Source organism: Emydura macquarii, unplaced genomic scaffold (assembly GCF_026122565.2).
Source record: "Emydura macquarii macquarii isolate MOO-44397 ecotype Brisbane River unplaced genomic scaffold, CSIRO-AGI_Emac_v2 contig_3603, whole genome shotgun sequence".
NCBI lineage: Eukaryota > Metazoa > Chordata > Testudines > Chelidae > Emydura > Emydura macquarii.
In genome coordinates this window covers 5,922,148-5,935,161 of record NW_027133740.1, presented here as the reverse complement: position 1 = coordinate 5,935,161, position 13,014 = coordinate 5,922,148, and the positions used below count along the sequence as shown (strand labels likewise).

The following is a 13,014-nucleotide window of genomic DNA, read 5'->3' as shown; positions in this document are numbered from 1 at the left end:
AAAAAAAAGTGACCTGTTTTTCCGGGATGCTGGGCATGTACAGATCAAATTTACTTCATTAAGAGTTGAATGTCCTCAAGCCCCTCTGAACATCAAGACACTTGTATTTAGGTGCCTAACTCTGGACCTGATCCAATGCCACTGAAGTCTCATAGACTCATGGAGTATAGGTCAGAAGGGACCATTATGATCATCTAGTCTGACCTCCTGCACAACGCAGGCCACAGACCCTCACCCACCCACTCCTGTGATAGACCCCTAACCTAAGACTGAGTTATTGGAGTGCTCAAATAATGATTTAAAGACTTCAAGGTACAGAGAATCTGCCAGCAAGTGAGCCATGCTACAGAGGAAGGTGAAAAACCCCCAGGGCCTGTGCCAATCTGCCTTGGGGGAAAATTCCTTCCTGACCCCAGATATGGCTATCCCAGGGGAAGCTCTAGCAGTTTTTTCCCCCAATGTGATTTTTGCCCAGACAGACTCTGTCTTATCAATTGCATCACTTCTAATTTCTTTACAGTCTACTTCATCATTGATATACAACGCTACTCCACGATCTTTGCCTTTTTTTTTTGTCTTTCCTAAACAACACATACCCATCAATATCTGTACTCCAGTCATGACTACGATTCCACCATGTTTCTGTTATCTCTATAATATCTGCTTTCACTTCCTCCACCATTAGCTCTAGTTCCTCCATTTTGTTACCCAGGCTCCTTGCATTGGTGTACAAACATCTTAATTTTTGCAGTTTGGCTTCGCTCACATTCCTTACGCGATTCACCACAGTCATTCTACTGCCAGTATCACCTATTAGACTGGTATCTACACCACCCTTCCTCTTCGTATCCATTCTCCTATCCACTGCTATAGCCTTTCCTATTTCATTTTCCTCCCTCTCAATGTTAAAATCAGGCGTGGAGATCACCCGGGCACCTCCCAATCCCCCAAATTCCTAATTTAAAGCTCTCTTAATCAGTTGTGCCAGCCTCCATCCTAGAAGTCTATTTCCCTCCCTGTTCAGGTGAAGTCCATCCCAAGAGAACAGTCCTCTGTCCATGAATGCCTCCCAATGGTCATACATCCCAAAGCCCTCCTTATAGCACCACTGCCTGAGCCATCTGTTGATCATCATAATCTTGTCACGCCTTTGTTGTCCTCCTCTAAGGACAGGCACAATCCCACTGAAGATCACCTGAGCTTCCACTTCCTTAAGAGTCTTCCGTAGCCTAGCATAGTCTCCCTTGATTTGTTCCAGTGAGAATCTAGCCGTATCATTTGTTCCCACATGAAGGACAATCAGTGGATTCTTTCCCGCTCCCAGTAGGATCGTCTTCAGCCTCAGGTCTACATGTCGTATCCTAGCACCGGGCAGACCGCACACTCTTCTGTTTTCTGGATCAGCTCTGGTTACAGGCCTGTCTGTTCTTCTCTGGAGGAAGTCCCCAATCACGTAGACCTGCCTTTTCCTGGTGACGGTGTAATTCTCCAGCCTCTCCCCTGTTCTTTCTGGCTGCAAGTCCTCTCGTCTTTTTTTCTGCCTTTCAATCTTCTGGAACTCATCCTGGATCCCCCTGAGGCTCTTATTTGGTGGTATCGCCATTGGCTCATGCACTCTTCGTATAGGGCTAGCTGCTCCTCTCTTCTTCCTTCCCTCTCACCTTCAGTTACCGCTTTCTGCGCCCCTCCTTCATTTTCCAACTCCGCAAACCTGTTCCTGAGTTCTATTTTTCCTTCACTAGCCCGTCTTTTCCTCTGCCTGGTTCTTGTAGTCACATGCTTTCACTGGCCACTTTCCTCAACCAGCAGTCTCCCTTCAGAGTTCTTTGGTCCTGCTTCCATCTGCAAGTCTGAGCTTTTCCCTTCAGCCTCCTCATGCCTTTGCTCCATCATCTGCTCAAATACTCTTCTAAACTCAACCAGAGTTTCCACCTTCATCTCCAAGCCCTGGAGTCAGTAGGAGTCTTTTAAATTGACTTCAGTGGGTGTTAAATCAAGCCCTTTATCACCAATCTTGAAATTGTGGCCTTAATGTTACTACAGATTAAGATAAAAAATAATCTGAAATTTTTCTCCTCTTGAATTGTATCCACTTCTCGCTGGAAAGGTGCATCAATTACAATAAAGCCTGATCCTCTTCGGTTGGCTCTTTCTACACATTATGTTCTGTATTTCTGCAGTCACTGTCCTGACTACTGCTAGAGTCAATGGTCCTTTCTCTCTCTCCAGGCAACAGAGTCTGTAAACTCAGCTTCTCCCTGTTTATTCCCTGGAATTTTGGGTAATAAAAGGGATATTTTTTTCAAAGGACATAGTAACTAGCTGCTAAAAATGAGGAATCTTTGTTCTTCCTTTTCCATCAATGTCATACACAGTTATTATTCTGAATTTAAGTCTTAAGAGCTACAAGTATTGCTGTTGATGTGACGGTGTGAGCGATGAGGTTTGTAAGAGAATTATATGCTTTTTTCTGGAAAACTACTGTAAACTTTTTTGTTTAGCGTGCTGAGCTCTGCACCAAAGAAGAGTTAAATTAGTGTAACTTTAAGGGGTCCTGCTAATATTTAGTTCATGCAAAGATAATTGTTTTAATGGTGCTACTTCTCTACAGAGCACTCATTGAAAGGCTGTTACATTGTCCATTTTGTGTGTGTGAAATCAGTTTCAAATGCAAGTGGAGGCTTTTGTTTTTCTTAAAAATACTGATGTTGTTTAAACCTTTGCTCAAAAGACTGTATAATCTGGACATGAGGCCATGACTTCAATGGGGTCAATATCAAAAGCAAGATGGGCTTTTTTCTGAAGTGTTTAGTGTTCAGTTCTTACAGTCAGCTGTCTAATTATAACAATAAGTCTTTTATAAACATAAAAACAAAATTCCTGTGCTGACTACAGGAAAAGCACTCATTTCTTCACCTGATACAATCCCCTATTCCACCCTCAATCTGATTGTGAGGAACAAGTCATGTGCTCCCAGGTTTACATCTAAGTTCTCATCTGTTTAATGCTGGGGGTTACTAGAGCAGTTCAAATTGCCGTGTGTATCCTTTAATGCAAACTCAGTTAACCCAGGTTAATGGATGTGGGTTGGAGCTCAGGGAGTAGAAGAGTCACTCAGGTTGTACAACCCAGCCTATCATCTGACATAAATTGAATCTTTTTGGGAGCAAAGCCAATGGGAGAGAAAAGAGGAAAAAAAGAGGCAATGTGGTAAGATAGGGAATATCTGCATCACAAGCAGTGGATTGCAAAATTGAGCAGTCACCCATCTGGCATGCACCAAACCCACATCTGCATATGCAAATTGGGTAGCTGAGTGCCCAGCTGACTCCTTTGCTTACATAAATTGCTAAACTGGCATGTGCCAATTTTTGCAAACACAATCCTTTTAACACACACATCGGGAAGCTGAATGTTTGACCTTACAAATGTTGTGATGTTCTATTCAAATTCATGTATTACTATTTTTCTTTAGTTGCATTCCAGTAGTGCCCACAATGAGAAAGAAACTGCTCACATACAGAAAATATAGTCCCTTCCCCAAAGAGTTTACTCTCAATTTATTACATTTAAAAGTCATAGGTCCTTACTGACTTATTCCCAGTCTTGTACTGCAATGAGCACATTATCCTGTTTTGTTCCTACACAATCCTCACATTAATTTATCATGGTTTACAATGAACACCAAAGGATTTACTGTAGCAAAGGTGAGTCACTTGTAAATTATTGCCAAGTGGATATAGAAAATGATGTATTTACATATTACTTAGCTCCATTTATGTTTGAAGCATTACTGACAAGATAACAGTGCAACAAACATAATCTGAGAGCACATGCTAAACCTTTTCTATTTTTCCTTTACATTTGCAGGTTTCTTGAGCACTGGTGATCAAGCAGCAAAAGGAAATTATGGCCTCCTTGATCTAATCCAGGCTCTGCGATGGACTAGTGAAAATATTGGGTTCTTTGGTGGTGACCCATTAAGAATAACTGTTTTTGGATCTGGTGCAGGTGGTTCATGCGTCAATCTATTGACTTTGTCCCATTATTCTGAAGGTAACCGTTGGAGCAATTCAACCAAAGGTATTATGCAGGTTGCAAATTTTGACAATTTTGGTGTCTGCATGCCACCACCATTAGTACTATGTGATGCTCTGTATTTCTCTCTCAGTTTCTATGGATTGCTGAGTTCAACTCAATAATAAACAGGCTTTTTAAAGGCTGTAATAGCTGCCTTCTACCTTAAATCTTTTGTGCACATTTAAATTTTGGGTGGCTTTCTTTCTGTTTCCTGTGGAGCTTTGTAGAAACACTTTTTGCAGCAGACTTCTGAACAGCACATGCACAGTATATCATTTTTGTCTCTTTTCTTTCCTATCTAAGGGTGTCCTCTTTGGAAAACCAGTCAATGCTCACAGTCAATGAGGTTGACTATATTCAATCAGTCATCAAAGGCATGTTTAGTTTCTCATGAGGAGCAAGATTTAAAGAAAAATAAAACGACATGGTTCATGTTTGCAAGCTCATGGCTAAGATGCTTAATGCTATTATCTAGTGGGAAGGAAAAAAGTGCCTAGTTCAGAAATCTTTTGTCTGAAGCTGCATGAATTTCACATGCTGTCTTCTGAGAAAAGAATGTTTGAATGTTTTGCATGCATGAGCCAAAATTGTCAAAGCATCAAGGTCACAAATTGATATTTTTTTGCCCATATATGTATTTTCTATTCCCTAGGTAGCACCTTTTCTCTAGTTAAATTAAGGCAGACAGCAGGAAATTACAAATATGCTGTTTGAGGCCAGAAAACATTTTTTCCTTCAATTTTGGCACCAGAGTTCCCCACATTTTTTCTCTTTTGCACGGCCACTGCTTATTGATCACATTGTTTTTATGTTACTCCATCCTGTCATTATCCATTTCACATATATGTATGCTAGATTGTTTAGACTTAGCAGGCAGATGACAGAAAACCCTTTGGTGAACATTGGTGAACTCCCTGGAGGGCCTGATTGTACACTCGGACTGGAGTAATTCCACTGATATCCGTAGAATTTACTTCTGATCTGGGGCCTGATCCAAAGCCTACTGAAGTCAATGGAAAGATTCCCACTAACTCTCAGTGGGCTTTTGGATCAGGCCTTACAGTGATGTAAATGGGAGAAGAATCAGGCCTATTTTCTTTTATGCAAACAATACTATAGCGGAAAATAGATGCCTAGGACTGGGTTTAAGTTTTAAAAGTTTAAAAAATAATAATTATTAAAAATAATTTTTAATTGTAATTTTTAACAATTTCCAGCAAAAGACTGCTTTAATACTTGAAATACCTTGAAGTATGAAGTGTAGAATCCATGTACAAATTTGACTCTCACAATCATTTAGATTTTTTGCATGTTAACCGGTGAATGTTTTGTAAAATGGCATTTTAAGCCAGTAATTGATTTGTCAGAACTTAGTGTTAGCCTAGTGCCCATAACCATGTGTAATCTTTGGGTCATATCATGCCATCAGTTTTTCAGCAGAGGATCATTTGAGTGGCATAGTGGATTGAGGATGGGGCTAAGAGTCAGGAAACCTGGTTTCCATTCTCTGCTGACGACTGAGCACTTGGTCTGTGGTTTAACTACAACTAGTTGATGTGATCCTGAACACTGTATGCCTTTATCTGCAATGACCAGTCAGTCATGGTCTGCATCTTGTCAACTAACTACACAGTCATGTTGTAACACAGTAAAATGTTTTAAAGAGCACAAGCCCATTTACTATATGCCGAGTGCCTACTTGACTGCTCTCATCTCCCAGTAAACAGAGCATTCTGCAGGGGCCAGGAGACACTCAGCACATTGCAAGATGGAGCTCTTAAATAATCTACTTCAACTACCCCATATGCAAAATGGGAACTATAGTACTTATTCATCTTGGTAAAGCACTTTGAAATCGGTAGATGAATAAATGCAAATTATTATTTACTTCAGTGGGACCTTGACATACAAACGATAGCAAAGTATGGCCCATTATGCATTAATGTCATTTTTATATCAGCCTATAGCCCCTTGAGCCATGAGTGCGAACATTTCCTGATAGAAATCTAGTTCACTTCCTTTATTGTACATTGTTGCTGGCAGAAATCAGTTACAGTGTGAAAATTACTTTTCTCACTGTCATCCATTTTTCACTAACATGGTTCAACAGAAATATTTTTTTAAAGTAACTGAACTGAGCTTTATGGCCAGAGGACTTGACCACTTTTAATGTAATCTGGCCTTTTATGTGTCATTTAACAAGCTACAGTGTTTATATCAGCACTTTCTTACCATGTAACTGACTCTTTCCCTCTCTGGTATATAAAATTCTACACAATAAAAGAAGAGATTTACTTAGTATGCACACAAAGTAAAGCTATCTTGCATTAAGAATTATATCCTAGTGAAAATTCCCATTTGGGAGGTACTGGCTGTTCAGCAGAGTGTGCCCCAAACACATTTTGTTTGTGTAAGTCAATGACAGAGGGCCAGATGTTGTCTTCAGAAGTTGCCTTCAGTTACCCCACTGCAAATCCTTAGTAACACCACTGATGTCACTGGAATTACTCTAGATTTGTACTGGTGTAAATAAAATCAAATTTTGGCCCAATATGCTTCACATTAGTGTAACGTGTATATGTCAAAGGGCATTTTTGCATAAATTATAGTTAGCTATGAAATATAGGTCATATTACCAAATATTTTCCGATACATTGCACAAAGACACTGCATAATTGCAAATTGTTTATTCTCCTTCAGTTGTAGCACTTCTGTGATGTAGCAGAAAAAGTTTTAAAAGCTTCATTAGCAAAAAGGGTAAAATATATTGCCTAATTCGGACTAAACTATGACTGGCGAGGAGTATGGATGAAAGGATCCTTTCCCACTTCAGTGCACAAGGGCCAGACTCAAAATCCCTGTTGGAAGTAGAGCTAGCCTTCCCAAAGGGCATGGGAGGGGGTGAAGTAATGCCATGGCCCAACACAGAGGAGAGCACAGAAAATATGGGAGCAGCCATTCTAGTGTCAGCTAGAATTCCTCCTAAGGCCCTTTCACACAAACCTAGTACATGAGCCAAGGCTTAGAACCATGGGATGAAATCCCGGCCCCACTGAACTCAGTGGCAAAACTCCTATTGATTCTGATGGGGTCGGGATTTCACCCGTGATGTGGACATAAATACTAAAAGGATAAAAAAAAAGATCAATTTCAAGCAAGACTTCTTATATTTGTGAACAGAACTTTTGGTCCAGATTCTACTCTCAGTAATACCAGAGTAAGTCCAAAGTACTTGCACTGAAGTTACTTCAGATTTACACAAGTATAAGTGACAGCAGAATCTGCACCCTCCACCCCATCTCTCATAAATTAATACTTGAACATACGTTTAAATCTCTAAGTCACAAAGCAACATTTTAAAATATTCAGTGTAAAACATATTTTCCTTTTTTTTATTTAAATGTGATTACCATAAACCTTAATTTAAAATAGGACCCTTTTTCTTGACTCTGAGATAAAGTAGTTAGGAATGCTGCCCAGTACTTTGTCATGTATGGTTTCAGAATATAAAATTTGTTATAATACCCAATTGAGAAGCACTGTACATCTCAAGCCAAGTTCATTCCTAAACAGTCTATAAAAATAGTATATTAGGTGCTATTCAGTCTTCAATTTAAAACATGGTCATACACCTGCAACCTGTTAATGACTTGAACGATATCTAAGAAATCAGTCAATTGCAGGGGTGGTTAGCTTTTCCTCCAAACTGATACATTAATTTTAATATTATGATTTTTTCAAAGCAAACAGTGTTATCTTGAGCAAGAAATAGCATCAAACAATTTCTCCCACTCTTTCAGCTTCCTGCTTTACTCCAGGGCCAGATCCTCGGCTGCTATACATCAGCATTTGTATCAGTTTTACTTCTCTATTGGTCTACAATTTATATACATATGTGCATTTATTTTTGTGTACATTAGATGTGGATACAGCACAAGCAGATTTTACCTTCTGTACTGCATTTATTCATTAGTAATTTTTACAATAACATTAAAAGATTTCCTGTTGTCCCACAAACCTAATCTAAACATTAAATAGCTACATGCTTATAAAGGTCAACTCAGTACTTTAAAAATATTTTTCCCCCCACAGGACTTTTTCAAAGAGCAATAGCTCAAAGTGGAACAGCTCTCTCCAGCTGGGCAGTTAGTTTCCAACCTGCAAAATATGCCAGGATGTTGGCTACAAAAGTTGGTTGCAACATGTCAGACACTGTAGAATTGGTAGAATGTCTACAGAAGAAGCCTTATAGAGAACTTGTGGACCAGGACATCCAACCAGCACGATACCACATAGCCTTTGGACCAGTAATTGATGGTGATGTGATACCAGATGATCCTCAGATATTGATGGAACAAGGAGAATTCCTCAACTATGACATAATGTTGGGAGTTAACCAAGGGGAAGGTTTAAAATTTGTTGAAAATATAGTTGATAGTGAAGATGGCATATCAGCTAGTGATTTTGACTTTGCTGTTTCCAATTTTGTTGATAACTTATATGGATACCCTGAAGGCAAAGATATATTGAGAGAAACTATTAAATTTATGTACACTGACTGGGCGGACCGACACAATCCCGAGACAAGAAGGAAAACACTGCTAGCTTTGTTTACTGATCACCAATGGGTTGCACCAGCAGTGGCTACAGCAGATCTTCACTCAAATTTTGGATCGCCTACATACTTTTATGCCTTCTACCATCATTGCCAAACGGATCAGGTACCTGCTTGGGCAGATGCAGCCCATGGGGATGAGGTTCCTTATGTATTGGGAATCCCTATGATTGGTCCTACTGAATTATTTCCCTGTAATTTCTCCAAAAATGATGTCATGCTAAGTGCAGTGGTGATGACATACTGGACGAACTTTGCAAAAACTGGGTGAGTATTAGATAGAGAGTAATCTCGTATATAAATTGAGAACCTGATCCTGCAATCCTTTCTCGTGGTCGTCAGTGGGAAATACTAGGGCTGGGAATGAGTATTCAAGTGAATAAGGGTTGCAGGATTGGGCTGAGAGTTATATTTTTTAATGCCTCTCAGTTCAATTAAAGATTGCACAGTCTGTTAACACATGGGGAAATTGTCCATGAGTATTCTATACATAACAGTGTGGTAAATATTTCATACATAAAAAAGAAGGGCTGCAGAAAGCAACTTCCCTGATATTTTTATCTTTTTCAATCTAATGCTCAGCTTATTCATAGTACAGTAGTTGGCCTTTAAAATTTATTCTGCTTTGTAAAATACTGATGCTGTGAAAGAGATTCTCTGTACTTAAAATGGGGAATTCTGCTGGAACTGGTAATACTTTCAATTTTTTAAGTATGACCACTGTGTAAGAAATTGTGACATGTATTACAGTGAATAAGAACATAATGAGATCACATATAGCAGTTATAAAGTGTACATCATTAAAAACTGATCATCATTTAACAAACCACAATATTTGACTGAACTCCAGTATTGGTGGTATTTTGCTTGTTTAGAATGGGAAACGCCACCAACATCACAGTACATGGAATGTTGAGTCTTTTAATGATGTCCACTTATTCAAATGAATAGGCATTTAGGAATGTATGATACATGGACCAGCACGAGAGAGGTACCGAGGCCTCTTAACTCCCACTGAGCTCGAATCACTTCTCTGCACTCAATTACTCATGGGATTGGGCTTTCAGTGACTGTGTGCTGTACTGAGTTAACACACTGCCCTTTCACCTCTGAAGACCTGAATTCAGAGGCTGTGATTTAAGTTACAAATAAAAATATGTGTTGTGACCTCTCATCCTAGTCTCTAGTAGACATTAATCCACATCACTAGATCCAAAGTGCAGTGCTGTTGACAATCTTTCCTCAAGGGAAAAGGACTGGAATGCTAGTTGCTGATTGGGGTACAAAGGGCATTGGGGAAGCTTGCAATGTCCACTTGCATTGTGTTGGCTCTAACTGCTATTAGGCCTGCAGTTCCATGAACACTACATTCTCTGCCCTTCTTCTCCCTCCCCCAGATAAGCTTAAAAATGCAGTATCAAAACTTAATTTTATAATTGCTTTTGAAATGCAGACTTTAATCTCAGCTTTTTCTTCTAGTGACCCAAATCAACCAGTCCCACAAGATACAAAATTCATTCATACTAAACCCAATCGTTTTGAAGAAGTAGCATGGACCAGATACTCTCAGAAAGACCAACTGTATCTTCACATTGGATTAAAACCACGAGTGAAGGAACATTACAGAGCCAATAAAGTAAACCTGTGGCTGGAACTGGTACCTCATCTGCACAATCTTAACGACATTTCACAGTATACCTCGACCACAACTAAAGTGCCATCAACTGATATTACTTTCAGACCAACAAGGAAAAATTCTGTACCTGTAACTTCAGCCTTTCCTACAGCCAAACAAGATGATCCCAAACAACAACCAAGTCCATTTTCAGTGGATCAAAGGGATTATTCCACAGAGTTGAGCGTTACTATTGCAGTTGGAGCATCTTTGCTATTCCTAAACATTTTGGCCTTTGCAGCATTGTACTACAAAAAAGACAAGAGGAGACACGATGTTCATAGGAGATGTAGCCCACAGCGTACTACTACCAATGATCTTGCCCATGCACAAGAAGAGGAGATAATGTCCCTCCAAATGAAGCACACTGACTTGGATCATGAATGTGAGTCCATCCATCCACATGAGGTGGTTCTTAGGACCGCCTGTCCCCCAGACTACACATTAGCTATGAGAAGATCTCCTGATGATATTCCCTTAATGACACCCAACACCATTACAATGATTCCCAACACTATACCAGGGATTCAGCCTCTACACACATTCAATACCTTTACTGGAGGACAGAATAATACTCTGCCCCACCCTCATCCCCACCCCCATTCACATTCAACAACCAGGGTATAGCCAGAGAAGATGAAACAAACTTTATTTTTTGATGGATTACAGTAGGTGACATTACTGAAGATTACTTGGCTTTCAACCTACAAGACGCTTACTATTTAAATATGGAGGAATATTATGTGAATATACATATCAAGAACTTTTGGGGTTTTGAAAAAAATGAATTGTACATATATACAAATGAACTTAAAAAAAAACCAACTCTGCAGTTGCTTGAAGCAATTGTTCTGAATGATACTTTTTCATTCACATTCAACTATTAATTTTTTGAAGATTTAAGTTACATAATGGAATTAGGCATGTGCAACAGAAACAGAAAAGAACTGTGACTGAAATTTTAAAAAAAATCTATAAATATGCACAAGGGACACACTAATGGAATGTCAGATAATTTTCACCAATTTTTATTTGGAACTGTTTTATTGTGTAGTCCATATTTACATATTTGGATAAGTACACAAAGCACCAATGCTGTTAAGGCCTTAGTAAGGGGCTCATGCTGAAATCTGCCAGTCAAACAAAGAAGTTTTAAAGCCTGGCAGGTACAACATTATCACATAAGTGCTGTCAGTATAAAAGTTGTGGGAATAAAGGAAACTGGATATTTTTAGCACGATGTGCATGATAATTTATATGCTTGGTGGCTGTGCTGCTGATTAAGCCGTAATTAAAATTCTTCTCATCCCATTGGAGTTTTTAATAGAAGCTTCCTCCATCAATTGGCACAACCTAAAGAAGATTTTTTTAAAGGGGCAAAAGTTATTACAGTAAAATAATTCACAGTAGCTTCAATAATAGAAGGAATTACAATAGTTCTTAAAGGTATTTGATGGTACTCTAGGTATATAGTGGTGAACACTCCCTGATCTGAATCCCAGAGGGGAAAAAAGTCTTTCTGTGTTTTTAATATTCTCTTTCATTTTCATCAAAATAATTTATAGAACTATAACCTTAATGGAACCTCTTTGATGAAGGATTTATAATTTGCTGTGGTTTAGTTATAATATATTTAGTTCATATTGGTAAGGTAAAGTGTGTCCAAAGATTTCATTGCAAGGATATTTTGCAGTATAAAAATGCCCCAACATTACAACTCTGATTACAGCTCAGTTATTGTTTTAACTCATGGTGCATGTGACAAAGTTTACTGATATTTTAATGTAAAGTTATTTCCCTTTTTGATATACGTTATCTTTGCCATTCAAGTGAATTCACTAGATGAGATATCTATAGAGTGCAAATGTAGATATAACGGATCTATAAGGATGGAGAGAGCCAACAAATGGAAATTTTAAAACCTGAATCTTACATTTGTTCGTGTGATTTTAAATGAATGTTCTAAAATCACAAGAAACTCTTCATTCCCCTATCGTTTTCCAGAAACAGTATATCACAGTCCTTTCAAAATGTTTGTATATGTAATCAGATGTACATTTATATAAAAAAATGAGATGGACTTAAGAGCACATCCCTGATAAATACTTTCTCTTATCTGTACTATATTTCTATTAGACTAAAGTTATGTGATTTTTTTTTTACATTTTTTCAAATTACTAGCAATTTTGATAGTTTGTAAGATAATGCAAAGAACTCTCTCTGACAAACTAACTGCAGTAACAGAAACATTTCTTTTCAGTTACTCTTTTTCAAGAATGAAAGCTTATTACACACACAAAAAAATTGTATACTACTTGATGGAAAATTACTTTGTACTTCTTGGCCATATTACTGGTCACTGAGTGAAATAAAGATAATCTGGATAACGAATATTATTCCAATGCTAAGAGACCTGATCTTTGCTCATTAAAGAGCTAAAATGTTTATTGCTGTTTTGTCATTTTTTTAATGAAGTAATGGTAACTGTCTCAAATAAAGAGTCATTTCTTAAGGCCAGTCTGGTTTTTGAAGACATGGATATGCCTTCTACATATAATACAACTGCATATTTATAGGCCAGCCCTATCTAAAACAGTTCCTTATAAAAATCTTGACATTGTGAATGTATGATGTTGCAGTGCTA

At 38.4% G+C, this 13,014-nt stretch overlaps 1 protein-coding gene across 1 annotated transcript in view; it reads left to right on the top strand.

Moving 5' to 3' along the window:
• NLGN1 (neuroligin 1) overlaps positions 1-11,173 on the top strand; it is a 410,060-nt gene extending 398,887 nt beyond the window's left edge. The window contains exons 6-8 of the mRNA XM_067536443.1: positions 3,871-4,056; positions 8,173-8,962; positions 10,175-11,173. Of these exons, the coding sequence (XP_067392544.1) occupies positions 3,871-4,056; positions 8,173-8,962; positions 10,175-10,997 (1,799 nt within the window). The 3' untranslated portion in view covers positions 10,998-11,173. The remainder of the gene's footprint in view (positions 1-3,870; positions 4,057-8,172; positions 8,963-10,174) is intronic.
• The last annotated feature ends 1,841 nt before the right edge of the window (positions 11,174-13,014 follow it).